Consider the following 22,994-nt stretch of genomic DNA (forward strand, 5'->3'; position numbering starts at 1 on the left):
AAGCTCGTTTAACTCCTGTCGCCGTCATGGCTGGGCTTGGGCTCCAAGCTTCACGGCATGGAGTACCTGACCGACCTGTGGGTCAATTGATGTTGGTGTTCACTACACGCTGAACTTCTCTTTCAACTGAAATTGGAATTCTTGTCACCATGGTCGTTGAAATGCCGATGTCACGGTACGCACGACGCGCAATGCGCATGGTCAAATTCACGGTGAGGCCGACGTGAGTCGAAGCCGAGTCGCCCGAGGGTAGATATTGCACAAGCGCCGGCGCTGCTACTTACCGACGTTTTGACGTTTACTGTACTCTATCTAACTTACAGCTGTCTCCTCCTGCCCTCATCATGCTTTCATCTCGACCTCGCGCGCACGCTCCGACGACCACATTCGCGACGAAAACTCGAGGAAATCCCACACGGCGTAAAGATGGTGGAAAATGCTAGGAACAGGAGATGCTGCGCGCGGCCGGTTGTTCGGACTTTGTCGTCATCGTTTGGAAGCTCCAGTCCAAGACACAACGCACCCACGCTGATCCAAGACGGTGGCAGACCGGATGTCGGGGACCAGACCGGGCGAATTATATGCGTATCACCGTCAGAAATAGCCCGCGCGATGCAAGTCGGCCTCCTCCCCTTTTACCTTCGACATACACCCCCTGTTGTGTACTCCTCGGTGAGGACCTCTCTCTCTCGAAATAACTTCCAAAATCCGCCAAATCTTCACTTCCGACCGACGGAATGCTGTTGGACTCCTCTGTGCTGCGCTCGCAGCTCCTCCTGGCGTTTCTCGTCGCATCGACGTCATTCGCGCCGGCGCGAGCACAGGAGCTCACCAGCGACCAGCTCGACCAGGTCAAGGCGCGCCTCGCAGAGGGCGCGACGCACAGGTGCGTTCCTCGCATTTATATGTATGACCGTCTGCTGCGGACCGAATCGCTCACCCCGCACGCGCCCCAGCTGGGAGATCGGCACGCGCGCACAAGCCCTCATCGAGTCCGACACGCCCTCCTGGTCCGTCCTCAACTCGAGCTCCCTCCCGCCCTCGCACTCTGCGCCCTCGTCGCTCGACGAGGTCGTCTCTATCGCCCAGGCCGTCGTCAAGAACCGCACGGGCAGCGATGTGTCAGGACCGCAGCCGCTGATGGACGTGAGCGGGGGCGCGGCGGGGGACCCCCCAAGCATTGGCGTCGCGGTCCTGCTCGCGAATTGGACGGGCGCAGGGTCGCGGGACGGTTTGGACTATGCGGGTGCGGCGCAGGAGCAGCTCGAGTTCCTGCTGACGAGCGTGCCCAAGACGAGCGATGGAGCGATATCCCACCGGACGGAGGAGGTCGCGCTCTGGTGAGTAACACATTGCACAACATCTTTATCGAGAGCAAGAGGAGGGGGGGAAGTCTTTGCTAGTCGTGTATCCCCTCTCTGTCGCCGTGCAGACTACGCGTCTGCGTTGTTCGTCTTCGGGACTTGTACCATTGCGTATGAGGTCGGCAACGCCTACGCAGTTCGAGGATGAAGATTGTCTAGGTGCCCAAGAGTAGCTGACGCTCACGCATACTCAGTATAACGGCGAGCAGGGGCGCGAGACAGAGTGGTAGGGGCAATTCTCCGCTGGCTGTGTATCCCCGCGGTGGAGACGGTCTGGCTACATTTTTTCGGGACCTATACTGTCTTCGTCTTTCCTCCCGTTGCGCATCCGCGCAGGAACGAGGATCACCTAGGTGGCTGACGCTCACACACATGTCTACATAGGTCCGACTTTGTGTACATGGTCCCGCCGTTCCTCGCCTACTACGGCGTCCTCACCCAGAACCAAACCCTGCTGCAGTTGGCGTACGACCAGTGCCGGCTCTACCGGCAGTACCTCATCGACGACGACGCCGGCGGGATGTGGCGGCACATCGTGCAGGGCAGCACTCCCGACAGCGGGCACTGGACTACCGGTACGTCTCTAGTCTCCGCACGAGAGGATGCGTCACTCACGTACGCATACGCAGGCAACGGGTGGGCCGCGGGCGGGATGCTCCGCGTGCTTGGGACGATACAGCATTCGCAGTATGCCAAGAAAATGAAAAACCAGGCGAACGACCTTCGGGGCTGGGTCGCCGAGATCCACGACGGGATATACCCCCACCTCGTGAGTGTTACCTTGCTCCGCTCGCTTCCTCCCTCTGTCCATGTCTCACACTGCTTGCAGCAAACTACGGGCCTGTTCACGAACTATGCGGATGACGGCTCTACGTTCGACGACGCGTCGGGCACTGCGATCCTCGCGAGCACCGTGTACCGCCTCGCGCTCCTCGAGGGCGTCCACACGCACCTCCCCGCTGCCGAGAAGAGCCGCTCCGTGCTTTTCGCCTCTGCATCCGCCTCCTCCTCCTCATCTTCATCGTCCTCGTCCTCCCGCTCATCCGCATCCTCCCGATCGCAATCCTCGAGCACAAGCACGAGCACCGCCCCCGCCTCGACCGCAACCACGCCCTCGACGCTTGCGCACTTCACCGCCGACGGCTGGCTCACGCCCGTCGTGGACCCGTACTCGTTCGGGCGTGAGGGCAGCCACAGCCCCGAGGGCCAGGCGTTCGTCGTCGAGATGCACGCCGCGTGGGCGGACTGGGTGCAGGCGGGCTCCCCGGGTGCGAACGCTGCTGCTGCTACTATGCGGGGCGGGGTGGGGGCGATTGTGTTCGTCCAGGCGGTGTTGGTGTGGGTGCTTTTCGTACTGTGAGAGTGTTTGAGTGGGGGAAGGTATCGTTATTCGTTCGGTATTCATGCATCATATCATGCTCGACGGACAGGACATGATGAACGCTGCTGCTGCCGCTGCTACTGCTGCTATATTCTGCCATGTGATAGAATGCATATGGACGCTGCGCTACTGCTGTCACAGGATCCTTGGAAGGAACTGGTTCTTCTGCATACTACTCGTTGTGCTCTCTTTGCTTGATGGGACACTACAATCCGCGTCCTGGTGCTGTACTTTACCATACGTTGTAATCTATCCCTCTTGGGAATCCCTGTGTACTGCAGGACACTTACACCTCATATACATACCGCGGGAGCACACGTCGAATCTTTGATAAGTCAGCGTTCCGCCTCCTCGAGCCAAGTCGTTTACTCCTCTCATGAACTTGCCCCAGTCCATCGTCACGCGTCGTTTTATCAATACGACACCCCGACGCCAAGCGAGCGACGATCGCTCTCTGCTCTACGCCTCGTTCGAAGTCCTTCCTTCACTCAAGCTCACCGCTCGACTGAAGACTTCAATAACCTCACACTCACCGTGATGACAACAGTCAGACAGAGACACCTCTCCCAGCTCACTCACACGCGGAGTCGGCATCCCCAAAAGACTCCTCCAAGTCCAAGTCTTCACGCGTTCTAACTGAGGGCCCGCCCGAGACAAGCCTGCGCCGGCGGCAATTATGACTGGGCGCGCGCAATGCCAACAACACACGAATCTCGCCTTCAAGTTCCAGGTCCAGACCCCTGCGGACAGTCTGACCAGCGTTGACAGTCGCCGCGTGCACGCCGCACGGTGCGGGACCCAATGCCCGTCGCGGGTGTAACTGGGGCAGCGCCCTGAGATCCGCGCGAGCCGCACGAGCCAATGACCGCGCGGCGTGCCCGCCCCACTCGTCGCCCCGATGATTCTGACTGAATTCTGAATCCGGGGCCAGCGGAAGAGGCAGTCACAACCAGGACCCAGAACCCAGATCGATGTGTGTGGTCGAGTCAAATTGGAGCCAAAGAGTCAAACAGCGATCGCGGTTCGATGTTTCGATGTTTGTGTTTGGGTGTGTGCACATGCGCGGGGTGGAAGTTTGGCCGGACTTGGCGCCCGGTGGTGTGGTTGGGTTCGGAGTCCGGACGCCGCGCCAGGGATGCAGTTGTCGTCCGTGGTGGTTATCAGATTGACCCGGAGCTGAAGCGTGTCTGAGTTCTGAACCTACGAGAGCGCGAAGGGTCTTCTCAACTCAAAAACCGCGCGTTTGCACACGGGTGTCGCAAAGATCATTCAACGTCGGGAGTGTAACACTCTTGAAGCTGAAATCCGTGATGGACATTCACTCATTACTAACGTACAATGCGCGTGCGTACCTATCGTAACACACCGAGCCTCCCATTCGCATAAAAAGCAACACTGATGATGACAGTGATGATGATACACACAACAACCCCCTGACAGTGAGACCGGTAGCGGTATGCACATGCGCCTGACCACCGCGACGATGCGGACGCCCCGCCGCCGTCGCCAAGACGCGCGCGCTCACCACGAGCCAGGGGCGGGGCCGAAGTAGCCCTGCGCGGGGATGGGCCACAGCGTGGCCGAGTTGGCATCCGCGGTGTTGAGGCCGACGGTGTTGCCCCACCACTTTGCGAGGTTGTTCATGCCGATCGTGCCGTCTCGGGGGTACTGCAGGCAGAAGAAGATGAGGATCACCGAGATGGCGACGCCCGAGTCCAGGCCGGCCGACAGGATGTCTGTTTTGTGCGTGCATGTCAGCGACTGACCAGGAGGGAGCAAGTAGACAGGAGGGAGGGAAGGAGAAAGAGAGGGAGGGATACTCACAGTTGTACTTCGTCCACCACGAGAAGTGACGGCGGCGAATGACGTAGTTGAAGATAAACGCGACGATCGTCCACGGCACATAGTTGACCGCGCTCGCAGGCGGGATGTAGCCCACGCCCGAGAAGATGACGGGGAAGTTGATGTACTTGACGATGCTGTTCGGCCACTTGAGCGAGACCGCGTACGTGAAGCACGGCAGGATCGCGCCGATGAGGAAGAAGAACACGAGCCCGTAGTAGATCTGCCCGCTCGAGAACTGCCGCTGCGGCCCGATGACGCCCCAGATGATCGACGCGGTCCCGAAGACCTCCGTCGACGGGCAGATGAAGCCGTCCTTCTGCGTGGGCGAGCACATGTCGGGGATGTTGGTGAACATCCAGGCCTGCACGCCGAGCTGCACAGTGCCGGCGATGACCGTCGCTACGACCTGGCACCAGAACATCGGCCGGGGACTGCAGAGGAGATGTCAGTTCGAGAGGTGCTTGTGGGTAAAAGGAAGGAGGGCGAGGGGTGGACGTACGGAATCTTCATGTAGTGGCCGAGCTTGAAGTCGGACGTGAACTGCAAGGCCTGGTACATCGTGATGTAACCGTACGTCTTGAACATCATCATCGCGACGGGCTTTCCAGGGAGGGCGTAGCCGATGATAAGCTCGGTGATAACGCTGCGCGAGACACGTCAGTTCTCCTGTTCGCCCCACTAGTACGCATTCGTAGAGACTCACTTCAAGCCAACCTGCTGGTTGGTGATGGCCTGAATCATACCAATCGGGATGGTGTACACAAACGCTGCAGGAGATGTCAACATGAAGCCCAATGATCCATTCTATACACCGAGACGCACCGATGATGAGCGCAAGGACCAACGCCCAGATCGGCATCTGGGTGTGCCACACCTCGATAGAGACCGCACCAAAGATGAACATGCTGACGAAGATAATCGCGTACCACCACTCGGGGACCTGCGGGTAGCGCGACATGAGGCGGGCGTGGATGTCCGGCTGCTCCGAGAGCGAGCGGCGCGCCTGGATCCAGATCTGCTTGCGGAAGTACAGGAACGTGTGCGTGATCGTCGCGGTGATGCTCGCGAACGACAGCCCGTACGAGAGCGCGAACGTCGTGGAGAGGAAGAGCGGCGAGTACGCCTTGTACTTGTCAAGGTCGAGCGTCGCCTCGGGCGTGAGGATGCGCGAGACGTCGTACGACCCGCCGGTGTTGTCGAACGACGTGCGCGACGAGATCGGCATGTACTTGGCGTACCAGGTATTCGTGTAGTACAGGATGGGGGTAATGATCCAGAAGAAGAACACGAAGCCTGCCGCGACGTTCGCCGATGCCCACCACGGGGTCGCGAGCGGGGAGCCGATGTACGCGATCTGCGACCAGTCGAAGGTGATGAGCGACATGCCGAGGCCGGAGTAGTAGCCAAAGAGCTGGTTGACGACGACGTTGTCAGGTGCAATCCAGCAGACCCAGTTGAAGAACGAGAGGGCCTGGAAGATGTAGCCGGGGAAGAAGTACCAGCAGAGGGACCCGAGGAACGCGTAGGTGAAGAAGCGTTCACGGGAAATACCACCGCGCGTGCCCATACCGCTGTAATGCTGCGAGTGCAGGGTGTTGAAGAGCGCGCACGTGACGAGGTTTGTCGGCCAGATCATGGACGGGGGCGCAACCAAGAAGCGACGGGCGATACCACCAATCGAGAAGCCAATCTACGTGAAGAGAGACATAGCCTGTCAGAATAGACGCAGGCGTACTTGGAATATATGGACCCACAAGCTGCGTGGACATGACCACCATCCACTGGTAGCTGAAGTTGTAGATCTGGTTGTAATACACACGCTGCACAGCGACGATATCCGTCTGCGTAGAAATTGTGTAAGCACACCGCACACGTGTAGTGCCATACTGTACTGTGCATACGGAGCACTCACCGCATACGCAGACGAGTAGCCGACGGTGGCCATAATCGTGATGATGACATGTTCCTTGACCGTGAAGGGGCCAGGGTTGATAGAGACGCCAAATATTTTGACGTTGGGGACGACGCGTGCCCAGAGACGACCGAGGGGGAAGGAGAGGAGCTGGGCGACAATCTGGAGGGCGGAGGACACAGACGCGTGGATCTCGATCAGTGATCGGCCTCGCAATGCGCAGTAAGAATGAAAGAACGTACGCCGCCAACGGTGACCGATGGATACCTGAAGAAGAAGAACTGGTTCATGCCGGGAATGATGATGGCCCAGATGATACCAATGAACCATGCACGGAAGGTGTTGACCGGCATGTCCGGATCGTCGGTGTTGGCGACGGCGGAGCGGACCTCGGGGTAGGGGGAATCATCCTCGAGAGCGAGGGCCTCCTTGTCGAGGTTGGGGTCGTCGAACTCCTCGATGACGGGGATGACGGGGGCTGGGAGACGAGAGTAGTGTCGACGATGAGGAGGGGTGCGGGGTAAAGATGGGGGGAAAGAGACTCACCCTGCTTCTCGGCATCGAGCTTCTCGTCGAAGGTGCTCGTGGAGTTCCTGTCCTCCTGGAGGGTGGCCATGGTGGGCGGCGACACGACGGGGTGGTCGATAGAGGCCCGGCGAGCGAGAAGCCCAGCATATAAACCAGAGAGCTTCTGTGGGCACCATCAAACTGACGGCAAGTTTGGCGCGGCGATATGCGTATCTGGCACGGTGGTGGATCAGACCCGCAGATGCTCATGGAGTCGACAGGCGGGCATCATGTGCATCCGAAGTTCCTGAAGCACCGCTCAAGCCGATAAGATCCTCCGTCTCTTCGTGCGTCCCGGAACACTGGTCCCCGATGCATCGCCCACCGTATGTAGCTGTCTGCGCTCCATGTGCACAAGCACACCCCTCCCGCCACCTTCGTCGCTCCGAGCCTTGAGGTTCTTGGTCTTCCAGCTCCGGCTCATCTCTGTCCGTGCCTCGGCGCGTCGCCCATGTGTCCTGTCAGAAACGTCTACCCTGTGAAAGATTACAAGAGACGCACCCCATAGTTATCTCTGCGGCAGCGTCCAGAAGCCTGACGAACGTATGCCAGTTGGCAGTGACAACGGGCAGCTGGCCAAGCCTCGGCTGCCGTGGATGGCCGTCAGAACGACCCGTGATGAGCACACCGCATGCGAAGTCTTCCAAGGTAGGGATGGCTCGTCTCACGCACTGCTCCGCTACGATAGAGGCCCGCCAAGCGGCGCTCCAAGGTAACGACGACGTTTCGTCGCCTTCTCTGGCCGATGATGGTGTCTGAGCAGCCACAAATACTCCCCAGGCGCATGTCCGGGCGGGGAAGAAGTCTGTTCTGCTACAAATAGATGTCAGCTTCGGGGTTCCAGCAGCTTTCCACGCCCCTCGTGGTGCACGCTGGTGCATGGCGGATATAATAAGCGCAGCGCCGACTCTTCTTCCCCATATGCACCCCGCCTCGATTCTTCATCCCAGACGTCAATGACGAGCGTTTAGGATACAAATTACTCGCCTCGCATACGACAGCCTGAGACAGCCTGAGACCAGACTGCGAGAACGGAAGCCGGGCCTCCGGTCATGGCGGGCGAACGTCGCAGACGATCGTCGGTCCGGGGCCTCCTGGCGTCGTGTGAGCCAGTATCCTGATTGTTTCAATTCGGCCTCGGAGTTCATTCGGAGTGGCAATGAGGCCGACAACTCTGGACGCACATCAGCATCAGCATGCCTCGTACCGAGCATCGAAACGTAGCATGCCCCGTCCAAGTGACGACCGCCGATGGGTGGATTGCGTCGTGCGAGGACCGAAATTGATTGCAGCTGCGGATCATGCGTCGCGCCGTCGTAGTGTTCGTTCGGCGGAGCTGCCGGCAGATAGACAACCAGCAGTCGGAAAGATTGAGAGAGAAATCGTTATAGATATCAGATGCTGCTGCTCCGGGTGGCCATGATGCAGGGCGCCAAGATGGAACCAGCGCAGTGGCACGCTAGCTGGACCGTCGGCATGCCCCCGGAGGGCCCGACTTGGCGGAACCACTCAAGCCTGAGCTCCCCACACTGCGCGCGCGCGGCCCATGTGTATATGATCGCGATCAACTCTCAAACGCGTCCCCGACGTCAACTGGGCAGCAGCCACAGACAGCTGGAGCATGCTGCTGCATACGGTCGCGCGACTCGAGGCGTCCTGGCGCAATATCGCATGTGCCATGCATGATGCGCATGATGGCCAGGGCCGTCAGCTCGGGTGGTCGTGGTTAGTCGGATTCGATGGTCGTGTGCGGCGTTGATGCATCGTCTACGTTCTCCCAGCCTACCAGGGCTGCCAACTGCCTATCGTTGATCCACGGAGGTGCGTCAGTCTCGTTCTCAAACTTTCGAGGCTGGGGAGAGAGCTGAGGTGCACGAAGCACATGGCCATGGTCATTTGTTGGAGTGACAGTCGATCAAATGGATGTCGGTGGCGGAGGTGCATCAGAGTTCGGCCTTGTGGACGTTTGACGTTGTGGGTGGGAGCTTATCCTGTCGGTGCCGGCGGGTTGGCTTCGATGCGCACGCATTTCATGAGTCTGAAGTCCCCTTCCACATGTTGAATGGCGAGCCGAGAGGTGGAGTCGACTTCGGAAATTGGGAACCGTTGTTCTCCATGCTCGTATGCTTCGCGTCCGACATGGGATGCATACTGTTGCAAACGGTCAGACGGAGTCTCGCCGGGGAGCCTCGGTGGCCGCCATCGAGGAGCAGACTCGTGTGTTGTACTGATATTTGTCGTCGCCTGACACTGATGTACGTTGCAGGCGCCGTAAATTTGAAGTGAACACAAGTGAGGTGTGTTTGGATAACGCGTCGTAGGCTGTGTTCCGAACAGGGAGTAGTGCGTTGATCTATGCATTCCCAAGCCAAGTGCTGGTTGTCAGTACGAAGTAAACACACGAGTGGTACTGTCGATGGGAGTAGGGCCTGCCTTACCAACACATTCAGGTCCGCTGTTGCGTTCTTCAATGCTGTTGTTTGCGAACTTGATGTCCTGGTCCTCCAAGTTGCTCGCTCTTACCGCTTGTCCACAACCTCAGCAGCTCGTCCAACCTGCCAAGAAAAGATTGGCCTGTCAGTGTCAGCATCGAGACATCTCAGCATCGGCAAACATTAATGAAATCCATCTGTGAGCACGATATGTACCAATCTGACCACGGACCTTGACCCTACCCGGACAGTGAGCGATAAGCCTTCGCTGCGCTTCACGGTGGCCACGACAGACACACTAACAGACACCGAGATATTCGGGCTCGCCCGGACCTATTCTGCTATGATATGTTTGCCGCTAGTACTTACCTGCCTCAGCCGAGTCCGGGTAGAGATGATCCCCCCTGACAGAATGGAGAGATGTCAGAGTTGCGCTTGTGCTCGAGAGGGGAACGTAGAGCATAGATAACACGCCACGCCAGATGAATTGTCAATACCTAGATGGAAGACCTTGGAAGACCAACGCAAATACGCGGAAAGAGCGTGCGTCTATCCAGGTTGGTTATTCCCTGTTTGTTGTTCCTGCTGCAGTGTCGTCATGACGTCGTTGGCGTAGTCCCATGACAGGTATAAGTAACAAGGTTGAAGCCACTACGCACTGCGCAGCATAAGCATACCCCGGAAGAAGAGGAAGGTGTGTGGCTGACGTCGCCGGACACCCCTCTCTCGGGGGCACAGCGAATATGTCAAATAGAGTTTGCCACTTTCCGCCGTTCTGGCAACCCCTTCTAACACCGTCCGTGTTCGGAATCTGTTCTACGTACCATGGGAAAACACTTGGACGCCGAATACCCCGCCCGTGAGGCTGGAGCTTCCCGATACGGACGCCGGACATCCGACCAGCCGGAGAGAAGACTCAAACGGCGCGGAGACAGACATTCCTGGACCAGGATAAGCTTCGCTGCCAGCGTCGTGCGCTTGGATGCGAGAGTGGTCGGACATCTTTCTGGGCGCGACCTGAAGCCTGCCTGAAGGGGTAGCCATGTCCGTTGACGCTCCGCTCAAGATGGGAAAGATGCTCACCACTGCTAGACTTGAGGAGATGATGTTCAGCAAGGTCGAGGTGACGATCCACAGGCACGAGGGCAGAAAGGAGAGCCTTGCGATGGCTGCGGACATAGGTCAGCTAGATGCTGCATAACAGCGGACGGCGTACCTTAGTACATAGGCGTGTGAATCGTTCAAGCGTACTTCAACATGACGTGGGATTCGGGAACAGGCACGCAGCCATGTTTGTCATTCGTCCCTTCCATGGTGCTCCAGACTCCAGTATAGGACGTCGCATGCCTACAGGCGAGGACCTTGTTGACGGAGAGTGGTAACTGAACCTTGAGCTCGACGTCTTTGAAGTCGCAATCTCAACCACACGATACAAATTATGCAGTAAGCTGACATTATCTGTTAGTGACCGTCGGTCCGTACAGACCAGGAGAGCGCGTACCTCTGGAGACACCAGTTCAGAGGCTCAGCGCTCGAGCCTCGGCATGGCATGAAGACCACCTCTTGACAGCGATGGCATCAGATATCCGGAGTCATCGGACGAAGACAAGTTCAGCTATGATTTGCCTTTGGGGTATTCAGACCTGACACGTTGTCAGTGACGGTTACCGAACTATGATAATGCGCCGGACGATCATTTACTTGGAACGGTAGTCCGCCTATAACAAGCACTCAGGCTGTCCGCTGGCACTGTTAGCTTGAGGCTCCGAGGCATGCGGGGTGGTGCAGAGTATATGTACCCAATAACACCTAGATTTCGCGGTGCATTTAAGCATTCGACGTGGACACCAAACCGTACAGTGTGTATTGGCGTTATAGCTGTCGCGTCAGCAACGTCGCATCCATAGATAAGCTGCTAGTTTGAAAGTGGACATACGTAGCAAGGGTTCCGCTCATAGAATTTGGCGTCTGTTACTAAAAGAGCGGCAGTGTGAGCACACAACGGCTCACAGACGAGGTTTCCAGTGCAGCAACCGACGTACCAGTAGCCTGAGTACTGTTTGTCGTACATGTCTTTCATGCCGATGAGTAACACAGAGAACGCATCATAGTATTGTAGAGTTGAAGTCAAACGTTCAAGATGCGAAGCCAGCATGGCGCATATACCCACCCTCGTGGTCAAAGCTTGAACACATACGTAACTAACCTCAGCGGCCGCAGCGCGCTTCAGCCCTGAAGGTCACGTGGACATGATAAACGCCGGTACGCGGCGCGAGCGTGTCCACTGTCCGACTGCTGTCGTGTCCCTATCATAATCCAATAACTTCACCTCGTCCACAACCTCCATTGCATCTTACAAACCCTTCACGACGTTCAAGACCACGACGTTCACGACTACAGAGATTCTAGAGGTGTAGCAGGTGCTGTTTGAACGAACTGCGTGAGCAGTAGTGGGGTAGCTATGGTAAGTGCACGAACTCTTTCTGCCAGGAAATCCCATGTCCATACCTTCGGTCATACAGTCGGCGTTATTCAACTTTCAATCCCTCCTACTCGTCATCCTTCTTCTCATATGCACATGCACCTACGTTCGTGCTGTCGCACCACGTCTCATCGACAGGAACAAGGAGGGGTGCGTCCACATTCACCGTGCTCTAGTCCGTTGTAGTCCTCGAAACTTCAAAGCTCACGATCTTGGGTTGGTTCCCACATTTGCAGATTCCTGGGACTGTTCTGGATGTCAGCTCGCATAGGTGAGCGCACTTATTAGTACCCACCCGCCTTCGATCTCAACCTCAAACAATCATGCAGGAGAGCGTCTCTCTCCTTACGTCGCGATGGCCTGTATTGCAATGGCTGTTACACTACTGGTGCAGTAATGGCATGGATACTCGATACCCACACCGGGCTCGTTCGTCGTTCGTCTACATCAGGCTTCCAGAGTTTCTGGGCCGCATTCCAAGTTGCCACATCCATCCGGGCACCCGTCTGGTAGTCCGCCCACCTCGAGGGTTATCACTCTCGCTCTCTGTAACGCGCGAGCGCATCCCGCCCTCCGCACGCGCCCCTCTTGAACAATGCTCACTATCTTGACATGCTTGCTCTCAGCCACGCTTCGCCACTCGAAGCAGCTGTGTATTATAAGTCACGCTCTTGAACGGCAGCAGTCCCAGGTCCGCCGTCCCGGGGCGTCAGTAAACTAGCCAAGGCGGAGAAGGTGGAGCAGGTTCATAGTGGTGGTACTGTAACACAAATGAAAAACCAGTCCTTCCTGCAGTGAAAGAGCACGATGGAAGCCAAGACAGAAGCAGTGAGCATATTAGAGTCTACACTATTCTAATACAACAGAGGATAATTACACGTCGATGCTGTCAAAACCCTCATAGACGGCGAGTGGTAAGTAACAACCAAGCAAAAGTACACGAGCTAGAACGAAACAACAGCAAAGCAAATCTGATAGCACCTGCAACAGAACCACGACTACCGCTTCGCCCGCCGCCCGGGGGGCACGTTCTCGTCGTCCTCCTGCCGGCCCGCAGCACCTTGATAGATAGAGGACGCCGAGCGGTTCGCGGTGCGCTCGACGATGGACGTCCCGTCGCGGAAGCGTGTGCGGAAGAGGACGTTCGCGTTCGTGAAGAGGCCCTCCTTGAGCGAGACGACGATGAACTGCGAGCCCTTGAAGCGCGTGCGGAAGAGCTGGCCGATGTGCTGCGTGTGTGAGAGGTCCAGTGCGGCGTCGATCTCGTCCAGAATGTACATCGGCGCGGGCTTGAACTGTAGCAGGGACATGATCAGGGAGAGCGCGATAAGTGACCTGGAGGAGCGTATCAGTGAGGTCATTGGTTGAGGTTCAGGGACTGAACAAACGAAGAGAGTTGGGCGCGGTGGGAAGGCAAGGTACGGACGGAGAAACCTCGAGGTGTGGATAAGATATGATGGGTGTACACTTACCGTTGACCGCCACTTAGTTCCGTGAGAGACTGCTTCCATACAGTGCCTAAGCGGACCTTGACCTCAAGACCTTGCATGAGGTCTTGGCCTTCTGGCGGCTGCAGCTTGGCAAAGTTGCCTGGGAGCAGCTCCGCGAAGATCGCACCAAAGTCACTGTTGTGCAAAGCAGCTCATCAGTCTCGAGAATGAGATAAGCGGCGAGCAGGCGACGTACCCATTGACCTTCGTCCAGGTCGTCTCCACGGCCTCGCGCTTGTGGCGGTCGAGGGTTTCAATGGTCTCCAACATCCGCCGCTTGTCTTTCAGCACTTGTTCGATCATCTTCTTGACGCCGGCCTCGTTCTTCTCCACACTAGTCCATTTCGTGAGCACAAAATGTCCGGCAAGAATCGCGAGGGACTCACTCTTCAAGCATGTGGGCCGACTTCGGATTGACTTTCTTCTTCATGCCCTTCTGCTGATTCTCAAGCTCCTGCGCCTTGCTCCTCAGCTGGCTGATGTCCGCCTTCCTGAAGTCATATGGAGTGCCCGGTTTCCCGAATTGTCTGCATGACAGTCAGCACATCGCCCGCGACCACGATCAAGGGACGATGCTTACTCCCGCTCCTCAGCGATCCATTCGTGCTGCTTCTCAAGGTTCGCAGCCTGGTTCTCAGCTCCGACCTTCTCTTTCTTCAACGTCGTGACCTCGTGTTCGCGCTGCTCGATCTGTAGCTCGACATCCGAGATCGCTTGCTTCTTCTCCTTGATGGCGCGCTCCAAGGATTTGAGCTCTTCGTCATACCGGCTGAGCGTTGCGCGCTCTTCTGCGAGCTTCTGCTCGGCTTTCGCTGCAGCGGTCTAGCAAGCCGTGTGGGTAAGCAATGTTGACTGCGCTGCCGAGAATTGACAAACCTCCTTCTCCTTCTCGTCCGCGCGCATCTTGTTGAGTTCCTTGTGCAGTTTCCGGATACCAGCTCGCGCCTCTTCGATTTGAGCCTCAGCAGCGCTGATATCCTTCTCAATTTGCTCTGCGCATTATGAGTGATTGTTCATGGAGTTCGTAAGGAGCACGCCTACCAAATTCGAGCGTCGCCGTTTGCAACTCGCGATGCTGTGTCTTAACCGTGACAGAGTGTTTCTGCAGCGCAGCCTTCTGCTTGCTAACATCGGCCTATACATTAAATACGTCAGACAAAATCCATGCACAGCAAGCCGCAGATCTGACCTTGAGCTCGTCGATCTTGCCTTCCTTGTTGTTCTTGAACTCGTTCATGTCCTTCTCAAGCCTCTTGACATCGGCATTAGCAGTCTTCTGCTTCTCTTTCGCAGAGTCCATAGCCTCCTTCAGCTCAGCGATCGCCTTCCGGGCCTCATCAACATCAGCACCAATCTGCGCAACTGTGTCAGCCAACGTTCCAACGAAGTAGCAGTGCCCACTCACCCTGGACGCATTGCTGCCGTTGACCTGCTCCTGCAGCAGCTTAAGTTCGTGCTCCTTCACGCTCAGCTCCCTCGAGGCACTCCGCCACTTGTCCCGGACAGAGCGCAGCCGCTCCTCTTCGCGTTCGAGTTGTGCGAGCTTGTTGCGCGCATCCTGGAGGTTGCCCTCCGCCTCGATGAGCTCCTGCACCTTGATGAGCGTGCCCGAGCTGCTTGGGGCCGACCCGCCGCTGAGCGTGCCAGAGGGATCGTAGACGTCGCCGTCGAGGGTCACGGATTTGCAGCCGATTTCGCGCGAGAAGGTGACGAGCTTCGCAGTGTCCGCGTCGTCACATATGAACGTCCCTCCGAAGACGAAGCCCATGGCGTTCGCGACCTCGTCCGCGTACCCCACGAGTGACAGGGCCGGCCGTGCCTTGCCGCCAGACATGCGGGCCGCGGCTTGAACTTTCTATAAGTCAAGTGAGTTTGGCACAACACATACTAGAGGTAAGACGACGTACATTGTGAGGAATGTCATACCGCTGGATCCTGTTGAGCGGGACAAGAGTGACGCGCCGCTTGAGACGACCGTTCTGGAGCAGCTGCTTGCCGACTTCGTCGCTCTCGACAACGACGTTGTAAAGCCGCCCACCCGCAGTGATCTCCAGTGCAGTCGCGGCATTGTAGTTGACCTGCTCGAGGGTGACGAGGGATGCGACGAGACCTTTGACCTTGTTGCGGTCGAAGTTCGGGTATGGTGACGCATACTCGAAGTCCAAGTGCGCCACTCGGGACTTGACCCCATCCCGAATCTAGATCCTGGAAGTCAGTCAACGCCAAACTAACAAAAGCAAACGACGAACCTCGGTGAGCCGCCTCACTTCTTGCTTCGCATCGCGCAGGGCACTCTCATAAGCCTGCTCCTTCTCCTCACTCCAGCCTGTCTCGGAAAGCTTCTTTTTGAAGCCCTCGACAGCCGCGTTCATTGCCTGGAGGTTGCGTGCGCCATCACTGGCCTCCCGTTCGACGGCCTTCCACCTCGCCTCGAGATCCTTCAACTCCCTTTCCTTCATCTGGAGCTGGACCTTGAATTGCTCCTGCTCGGCTCCCGCATGCGCTGCGCGGGACTTCGCGTCTGCGATCTGTCCCATGTAGCCACCTCCAGTCTGCCCGGTGTTATTCGAAGAGAGACCCGTGAGAAGCGTCTGAAGCAGCTCCTCTGCACTCGTCAACGCGGTCTGTAGGGAGGTCTGCTTGTCCTTCACGGTCGTGTGTGAAGCTGTGAGCTCGTCGACCTGACGACGCTTGTCCTCAAGGCTGGCACGGAGCTAAGAAGTGCGTGAGTCGGTGACGTGCAAGATGAGACAAACGACGAACTTCTGCAAGCTCCTTCTCAGACGCCGCAATCTTGCCCTCCTCGTCCTTGATGGTGCTCATCTTCAACTCGACCTGCGTGCGGACCTTTGCCAGGGTCTTGCCAAGCTCGCTGACCTCCTCCTCGAGCTGCTTAAACTTCCCGCCCTTCTTCAGCTCCTTGTCGCGCTGCGCGTTCACCTCGCTCATCTGTTTCTCCGCCGCCTTGATCTCTTTATCGTACTTGCCCTTCTCCTTCTTCATCGCCGCCACGTCCTTCTCAGCGTCTGTAATCTCCTCCTCCTTCTTGATGACCCGTTGGTGCGCCTCCATGTACTCCCACGCACGGAGCGTGCGCCCTATCCGCTCGAGCTCCGTGCAGGTCTTCTGCCACAGCAAGTACGACCGCTTCTCCTCCCGAAGCTTCTCGAGTTTCGGCGTGATCTCCTCGTTGATGATACCCTCCAGCTCCTCCACCTTCTTCTGCTTCTTATTGATCGTCCGGAGACTCTTCTCCTTCTTCTCCTCGAACATGCGCGTCCCGGCGGCTTCTTCGACCATACCGAGGATCTCTTGAGGCCGCATGTTGAGAACCTGGCGTGCGACGCTCAGCAATTATGAACCGCAGACAAGCGACTCGACGCACTTTCGTGATCCGTCCTTGCATAATCAGGAAGTTCGGGTTGTTGATGTTGAGCTGAACGCTCTGGAAGAGGGTCTGAACGGCCTGCTGGGTCGACTTGTGGCCGTTGACGAGGTACTTCGAGAGGTTGGGGATAGCGATCTGCGGCGTAGCTTACAGCTCTGGAGACCACGTCTAGACGATAGCACGCACCTGTCTAGTCACCGTCACTTGCGAGCAAGACTCGAGTCCAACTGGACTTTTCGAGCGATCGGTGTTGTCGAAGACGATTGTAACACTGGCTTTGGTTACGCCCGCCTGTCCGCGTTTGTAAATGAGGTCCTGCTGATTTTGTGCGCGCATCTGCAGACGTATTCAGTCAGTCGGCGGGGGTACATGCGAGCGCGAGCGCGGTACAGCAGGCTTTAGACGTCAATTATATACGTGCAGACTCTGGTACATGCCTGCGGATGTTCCGTACGCCCGTATGTATTCTCATCGGTTTGGAATACTGCAGTAGTCCTGCCGGCGCCATCTGCGAAGCATAGAAGCGCGTATATGGGCGTATTGCGAGCAATATTATGCTCAAGATATGCTCTCATATCGAAGAAGTGTTCCGCCCATACGCTCCCATAGGATGCACACCTGAGCAACGCCCCCTCCCTTACAGCGCCATGAGTTGCCAGTGTCATCAATATCTCAGTACGTTCCTCTTCTTTCCATCTATCTGTGGACAACTTCCTCGTCGAGCTGACGCCATTCTCCCTCCCGGCTTCGAATTGAAGTTACTACTCACCGATGCCATATTCGTAAGACCTAGCACAAAACATATCGCGTCCAAGATGTTTGACTTTCCTGAGCCGTTGAGACCTGTGATCGCGTTGAACGAGGGGTCCCAGCCCGTTATTTGTGTCCTGACGGGGTAGGATTTGAACCCGTCCAGGATGAGCTCCTGGATGTGCATGTCGCCGAGGTTTTAAGCAAGAGCAAGGGCAGAGCCGCGCAAGCTATGGCCGACGTGGTCGAAGATGTCGTCGTCGTTGTAGTGGACGATGTTCACGGGGGTCGTGAGTACTGTTCGCGACGCGCCACCAACGCGTCGCGCGTCGCGTTGGATTCTTTGAACTCCGACTCAATACGCGTAGATCACGTGATAGATACCTCCACGCGCGGCGCCGGCTGCGGCCTGCGACTCACAACTCGGATATTATCGCGCGCCACGCGTTCTTAGACCTCACACTAATTTATTCCGCCATAATCGTCGGCTGGATGAGAGGAGGTATGCGCACTTGCTTTGAACTAGAAAGACATACAGTACATACTGGGGTTTTGCTGATGCCATGTTCCTTCACTGGCAGTTTGCGATCTTCCGGACTCGGACTCCCTATGCGTACCATCCGTCAATAGCTACTTCCGCAAGCAGGCTGAAAGTACGTACATCGAAGCTTGCATGCTAATGGGGATGTGGCACAAAGTGGAGTTGGAACGGCACTCAAGTTCTACCCGGCGTCCGAGCTCGAGTTCACTTCCTCGTCTCACTCGAGGGACATCAGCAAAATCTCCAAACGCTTCCGAAGATTCCGGCGCTTTCAAACTCGGCGCCTCGATTGGAATCCCTTGCAAGCGCAAGCAATGTGTGCAATATGGCGGGATACACAAAATGGAAGTCCCAATATTGGGGAGAATTCCAGATGATTGTGCGTGCTTCCAACGTGTAAAATGTCGAGGGTATGGTGGAGTCGAAGGCGGACACGGTTTGGAGTACTCGAGGAGTCTCGTCGCCGCCAGCCCTTCAGTGGGTTGAAAATGTAGTGTAACGGTACATACTAATAAGACATGTATCAGTATCATAACGCTGCGTATCCCTCGGCGGCGGTGATGTCCTCCTCAGCGTCGTCGACATCGCCATCGAGTTGCCCCTCCTCGAACAAGCTTGTGCCGCCGCCGAGCTCGTCCTCATCTCCAGAAGAGATGTAACCATAGTCCGCAGCCTCGTCGTTCTCCGGATCGTCCTCAGCTTGCCCTGGTATACCATCATTGGTTGCACTAGCCGCTGCATCGTTCTGGTCATGCTCTTCAGGACGCTCGTCCTCGGTCTCATCAAACTCTGGTTGGGCGGCCGTCACAGCGGCCGTATGTTGATGCCCGACCGCATTTCCGAAGTAGCGCATGAAGAGGTCGCGGTCGGAGAACCTGTGGATCATTAGTATTACTGCAGTACAAACTAGCGTATGAGCACTGCAGACTTACATGCCAACGTAATGATAGTTCCAGTCCTGATCTTCTTCACCATCGCTGTCACGCCGTGCAATGCTTGAACCGGGCAAGGTGGAGTCAGAGCGGCCGTGGGCAAAGGCGGGGATCAAGTGGGCACCGCGCAAGAGTCGGCTAGGGGAGATGAATCCAAATGCATCTTCATCGACGTGGGCAAAGCGGAGACGGTGCAGACGGTGTGTCGAGAAACCTCCGGGAGCGGTGTTGTCAAGTTCAAACCAACGGACCCAAAGGATGTGGAGGAGCTGCTCCTCTGAGTCCGCTGAGCCGCCATATCCAGCAATGTAGGCCTTCACGTGGAATACGCTAAGCACCCGGGCATAGACATATGGATGGATGGAAGCTTCATCGGGTGGAGCGAGCATCATGACATCGGAATGAGTTGTCGGGTTGATGGAGTCCTGCGCACGTCGCATGTCGTATGTCGTGTAGTTGAGCCGAACTCGTTTGTGCAGATGGAGAGCGTCGGATCGGATCCTGACTTGCACAACATGGTCCCGGGTCTGTGGCTCTTGTCCTGTCAGCCGTTCGTATATATGGGCCTTTACCTTGTAAACAAATCGCTGAGGAGTGACAGGTGCACATTAGTAGTTATGGTGTAAAAGAGATGCAGACAGCTTGCCTCGCAGGCCGGATCATCTTGATTCTCATGAGCGAAGGCATCGAGCTTGACAGTGTTGCGAGGGTCGTCGGAGATATGATAATGCTGGGTTGGCAAGGTCAACGAGAGCGGGTCCTTGTCAGTGGCTTGAAGCTGAAGACGTCGACCAAGCTTGCGCCGTCTTCTAAGGGCTGCAATGGGAGCGGTAGAAGTGACCTTGTAGATGAGAGCTTCGCGCCGCTGGTGCTTGGCAATCTGACCAGCGAACTCGGAGTTCTTGTTGGTTCGAGAGTAGAATCGCTTGACACGTCGGTGCTCAAGCTCGCCCTGCCGAACGGTGTGTCAGTATCATCAGTGCATACCCCGGGAGAAATGGTGACTCTACATGTGAAGTTGTAACTGCCCAGCGTACTAGTATTGAGGCTGGGAAGTTGCGACTTTCGGCATGCGTGCCCTGTAGCTGCAATAGAACTACTGATGCCTTTCGTCTTCGGTATATAAGTACAGTCATTGTTATGACTGTACTTATATACCGAAGACGAAAGGCATACGTGCCAGCATCGTATCATGTATAGCTCAAAAAAAACATACCGTTTGTGTGGTCCAGCCGTCTGTTGTCGCGAAGCGGCGGATGCATCGAGGGTAATCACCCAGTCGATGAAACTTGTATGTGTTGAGGTCGAACCTCTTGCGCTTAGCAGGTTCTTTTCGTGGCGCAGGGTGGGGGGATGTTGATGGTGCAGCCAGAGCCTTTGCAGGCGGGGCCTTTGCCGCAGTGGCTGCTTTGCGTCGTTGACGGGAAGCCGTCTCCTTTGGGAGCTCCTTCGTATCGTAGTCGGGGCAGAGCTTGTTCATGAACATGCGCATAGCCACGCCGAGGGACGAGCATATCCGCTCAAAGCGGGTCAGCGAGCTGTCAGAGTGAATGCGCAATTTCGCGAGCGCATGCCATGTTGCCAACAGGAACAGCATGTCGAGGACAATCTTGTTGTGTCCGGGTCGATTCAGAAGGCCCTCGAACACCGGTATGGCGACCTGAGGATATGGTGAGCAAACATTGATTGTGAGTGCGGCTCAAAGGGCTCACCTGAAGTATGTCTTCGAAATCTCTTGCTGCAAGCTTCTTCAAGGCTGACACATTCGCCCCAAAACGACGCACTGTATCGCGGCCGAAAGTCGGTACCTGAGAAAAGCTGGCATGGCTGAGTTAGTCCATGTGACCTACACAAAGTAGTATAGATCAGCTTACCGCTTATCGAGCTGTTGTACACAAGCCCCTCCTGCAGCGATGAGAACCCGGATAAGGTGCGTGAATGTCGACTTCCAGACTCCTAGCTCAAATTCGTGCATGGGATCCGGGACAAGCATCTGATAGACGTCAAAACCAAAGGTAAACAGCCGAGTTGAGAAGGCGCTCTGTAGTTAACCACAAGGTCATTGTTCATTAGTACACCGTGTACGGACTCGGAGAACATTTGCACTTACACGGGATGATGTCGTCGAGTGCGTGTTGAGAGGGCTGTTTTCCACCCGGCTTGCCTCGGGACTAATGCCGTCCTGGAATATCCACCGCCGAACCGTCGCAATGGCATGTTGTAGAGGTCCCGTGTCCTTCCGTGCATTCTTGGTGCGACTCGCAAGATCCCGCTTTGTGCCCATAAGGTAGATGTCGTTCTTGTTGACGTGACAGTCCGGGCATGGACACTTTGCGAGATACTTAATGCATGCGATCAGACACCTGTCGAAGACCTCATGTAAGATCGCATGTTTGGAAGAGCCATAAGTGCGTACTTTTCTGGATAATCGGCTGAATACGTGAAGATGCGCGGGAAGAGGCGACGGAATATTCCATCACCACACTTGACGAGAAATCCATGCTCATATGCGTGTACAAAGTCGGTGTCGAGGAGAAGCATCCATATCTTCTGCATGAGCTCACGCTTGCAGAAGCGGAGGATTGCTGCCGATGCAGGTTCACCATAACGTTTCTGGTACCAAGCCTGCACGGTATCTGGAAGCTGAGATTGCATGATTATTGGTCGGGCGAACATGAGTCGGAAGGAGAACTTGCTCACCGATGGGATGTACGCAAGGTGGTGCGCCACAAAGGAATTCGGCTTCGCACGGACGTACTTCGACAGCCACCCGAAGAACACATATATTGGCCAGAGTGATGCTGTCCCGAAGTTTGTGAGGTGCGTAGAGTCGGAGTAGAGCATGATGGGGGCTACAGCGTACTCCAAGTCGGGCGCATCTCCAGCTTCACGTGGGGCGGACTGGATCGCCTGGTCAGCTTCGATCATAGCATCGGAGTTGTACAGCTCAGAGTACATGCGTTCCTCCGAGGCCGGGACATCTTCAGCAGGTTCAGGAGTCTGTTGAGATCCAGTTGGAGGTACATTCCGTCGCCAGTAGAAGCCAAAGGGGAGCCAGTGCGCCTTGCGGGTGTCCACTGCCTGGGCTGCTGCCTTGATGACTTCGAGGAATGTGCGGAAGTATATCCCGCTGACCTCGAGCTCAGGTGCGCTCTCCTCAGATTCATGTGAGATCTTCTCCTTCGGCACATTGATCTTGATAGACCCCTCGCGCCAACCGTCGTCCGCACTGAATGCGCCCTGAGTTGCTGCGAAGGCGTCCATGCGGTCAAACTCTCGCGCAGCGCGGAACCCTCGCAGATCTTCGCGGTCGAAGTCCTCAGCCAGAAGCACGTCATTAACCAGGCGGTCTAACTCCCCCGCAGACTTCACAGCGGATCCAGAGTAGAACCACTTCATGAGACGAAAAACGGTGGCATTGAGGAACGGCGCAAACATGTTGGTCGACTGGGAAGTAGGAAGCCGAGACCCGAACGGACGAAGAGGATTTGCTTCGTCAGGGTCTGGCGGAGGTCGCGCGTGTGTCGGAGCATCAGCGAAGTCGTGAGGCGCGACATCCTCTTCCGGGTCGTGCTGTGGCCGGCCAGAATACCGTCGGAATAAGTTAAATGAATTAAGCTTCGTCTCGATGAAGGGAGGGGCCGCGCATGGGGGTTCTGAAGGACTTGGACTGGGTGCATTCTCGGGAGCCTGCGCGAAGGACATGTCGGGTTCAGGAGGGGGAGGGGGAGGGATTGCGCGCAAGTGGTCGGGTAGGCCGGCCAAGGATGAGGGCTGCATGTCTTTGATTTTCGCAGGTGCGCGCCGCTTGCGCCCTGTCCGGCTGAAAGTCTCTACAAATACCGGCTCAAGACGTGCCCGTTCAGCCTGTGTATAACGATGTATTTGATCAGCTTGGATGAGGTGAAAA

General features: G+C 56.5%; 5 protein-coding genes across 5 annotated transcripts; 2 read left to right on the forward strand and 3 right to left on the reverse strand.

The window, feature by feature from the left end:
- Positions 1 to 362: 362 nt before the first annotated feature.
- Positions 363 to 3,066, forward strand: L226DRAFT_538351 (uncharacterized protein). The gene is made up of 5 exons (XM_067681475.1): positions 363 to 886; positions 957 to 1,340; positions 1,749 to 1,939; positions 1,994 to 2,133; positions 2,194 to 3,066. Exons 1-5 carry the CDS (start codon positions 738 to 740, stop codon positions 2,722 to 2,724), a joined length of 1,395 nt encoding a protein of 464 aa, XP_067531799.1. The 5' UTR covers positions 363 to 737; the 3' UTR covers positions 2,725 to 3,066.
- A 998-nt stretch (positions 3,067 to 4,064) lies between these two features.
- Positions 4,065 to 7,324, reverse strand: L226DRAFT_212022 (OPT oligopeptide transporter). The gene is made up of 9 exons (XM_067672920.1): positions 7,049 to 7,324; positions 6,745 to 6,980; positions 6,503 to 6,664; positions 6,345 to 6,431; positions 5,413 to 6,280; positions 5,294 to 5,357; positions 5,090 to 5,233; positions 4,570 to 5,021; positions 4,065 to 4,481 (listed from the first exon to the last, which is right to left on the reverse strand). The coding sequence occupies exons 1-9, from the start codon at positions 7,116 to 7,118 to the stop codon at positions 4,267 to 4,269; spliced, it is 2,298 nt and encodes a 765-aa protein (XP_067531800.1). The 5' UTR covers positions 7,119 to 7,324; the 3' UTR covers positions 4,065 to 4,266.
- A 4,478-nt stretch (positions 7,325 to 11,802) lies between these two features.
- Positions 11,803 to 12,780, forward strand: L226DRAFT_538354 (DUF1242-domain-containing protein). The gene is made up of 4 exons (XM_067681476.1): positions 11,803 to 11,965; positions 12,024 to 12,133; positions 12,220 to 12,254; positions 12,313 to 12,780. The coding sequence occupies exons 1-4, from the start codon at positions 11,963 to 11,965 to the stop codon at positions 12,378 to 12,380; spliced, it is 216 nt and encodes a 71-aa protein (XP_067531801.1). The 5' UTR covers positions 11,803 to 11,962; the 3' UTR covers positions 12,381 to 12,780.
- L226DRAFT_513654 (condensin complex subunit SMC2) lies at positions 12,690 to 17,888 on the reverse strand. The gene is made up of 15 exons (XM_067678378.1): positions 17,631 to 17,888; positions 17,048 to 17,197; positions 16,859 to 16,996; positions 16,237 to 16,806; positions 15,723 to 16,187; positions 15,381 to 15,671; positions 14,879 to 15,328; positions 14,663 to 14,827; positions 14,515 to 14,608; positions 14,350 to 14,465; positions 14,054 to 14,295; positions 13,860 to 14,000; positions 13,670 to 13,807; positions 13,456 to 13,608; positions 12,690 to 13,318 (listed from the first exon to the last, which is right to left on the reverse strand). Exons 1-15 carry the CDS (start codon positions 17,796 to 17,798, stop codon positions 12,982 to 12,984), a joined length of 3,618 nt encoding a protein of 1,205 aa, XP_067531802.1. The 5' UTR covers positions 17,799 to 17,888; the 3' UTR covers positions 12,690 to 12,981.
- Positions 17,889 to 18,681: 793 nt separating this feature from the next.
- L226DRAFT_547492 (uncharacterized protein) lies at positions 18,682 to 22,864 on the reverse strand (the record flags this gene model as incomplete). Its single annotated transcript, XM_067682500.1, has 9 exons — positions 18,682 to 19,027; positions 19,085 to 19,671; positions 19,731 to 20,036; positions 20,301 to 20,744; positions 20,797 to 20,902; positions 20,959 to 21,125; positions 21,195 to 21,383; positions 21,602 to 21,727; positions 21,785 to 22,864. The coding sequence occupies 9 exons, from the start codon at positions 22,862 to 22,864 to the stop codon at positions 18,682 to 18,684; spliced, it is 3,351 nt and encodes a 1,116-aa protein (XP_067531803.1).
- Between the last annotated feature and the right edge of the window lie 130 nt (positions 22,865 to 22,994).

Source organism: Lentinus tigrinus, assembly GCF_003813185.1.
Source record: "Lentinus tigrinus ALCF2SS1-7 unplaced genomic scaffold L226scaffold_31, whole genome shotgun sequence".
NCBI lineage: Eukaryota > Fungi > Basidiomycota > Agaricomycetes > Polyporales > Polyporaceae > Lentinus > Lentinus tigrinus.

Coding starts and splice junctions, on each gene's coding strand:
- L226DRAFT_538351 (XM_067681475.1), top strand. CDS start 738: ATGCTGTTGGACTCCTCTGTGCTGCGCTCGCAGCTCCTCCTGGCGTTT. Junction 887..956: donor GCAGAGGGCGCGACGCACAG/GTGCGTTCCTCG, acceptor CACGCGCCCCAG/CTGGGAGATCGGCACGCGCG. Junction 1,341..1,748: donor ACGGAGGAGGTCGCGCTCTG/GTGAGTAACACA, acceptor ATGTCTACATAG/GTCCGACTTTGTGTACATGG.
- L226DRAFT_212022 (XM_067672920.1), bottom strand. CDS start 7,118: ATGGCCACCCTCCAGGAGGACAGGAACTCCACGAGCACCTTCGACGAG. Junction 6,981..7,048: donor GCTCGATGCCGAGAAGCAGG/GTGAGTCTCTTT, acceptor CTCGTCTCCCAG/CCCCCGTCATCCCCGTCATC. Junction 5,358..5,412: donor GGTCCTTGCGCTCATCATCG/GTGCGTCTCGGT, acceptor CATCTCCTGCAG/CGTTTGTGTACACCATCCCG.
- L226DRAFT_538354 (XM_067681476.1), top strand. Junction 12,134..12,219: donor ATCGACAGGAACAAGGAGGG/GTGCGTCCACAT, acceptor CCACATTTGCAG/ATTCCTGGGACTGTTCTGGA. Junction 12,255..12,312: donor CTGGATGTCAGCTCGCATAG/GTGAGCGCACTT, acceptor ACAATCATGCAG/GAGAGCGTCTCTCTCCTTAC.
- L226DRAFT_513654 (XM_067678378.1), bottom strand. CDS start 17,798: ATGCACATCCAGGAGCTCATCCTGGACGGGTTCAAATCCTACCCCGTC. Junction 16,997..17,047: donor AAGTGACGGTGACTAGACAG/GTGCGTGCTATC, acceptor GCTACGCCGCAG/ATCGCTATCCCCAACCTCTC. Junction 14,296..14,349: donor CGGACGAGAAGGAGAAGGAG/GTTTGTCAATTC, acceptor ACGGCTTGCTAG/ACCGCTGCAGCGAAAGCCGA.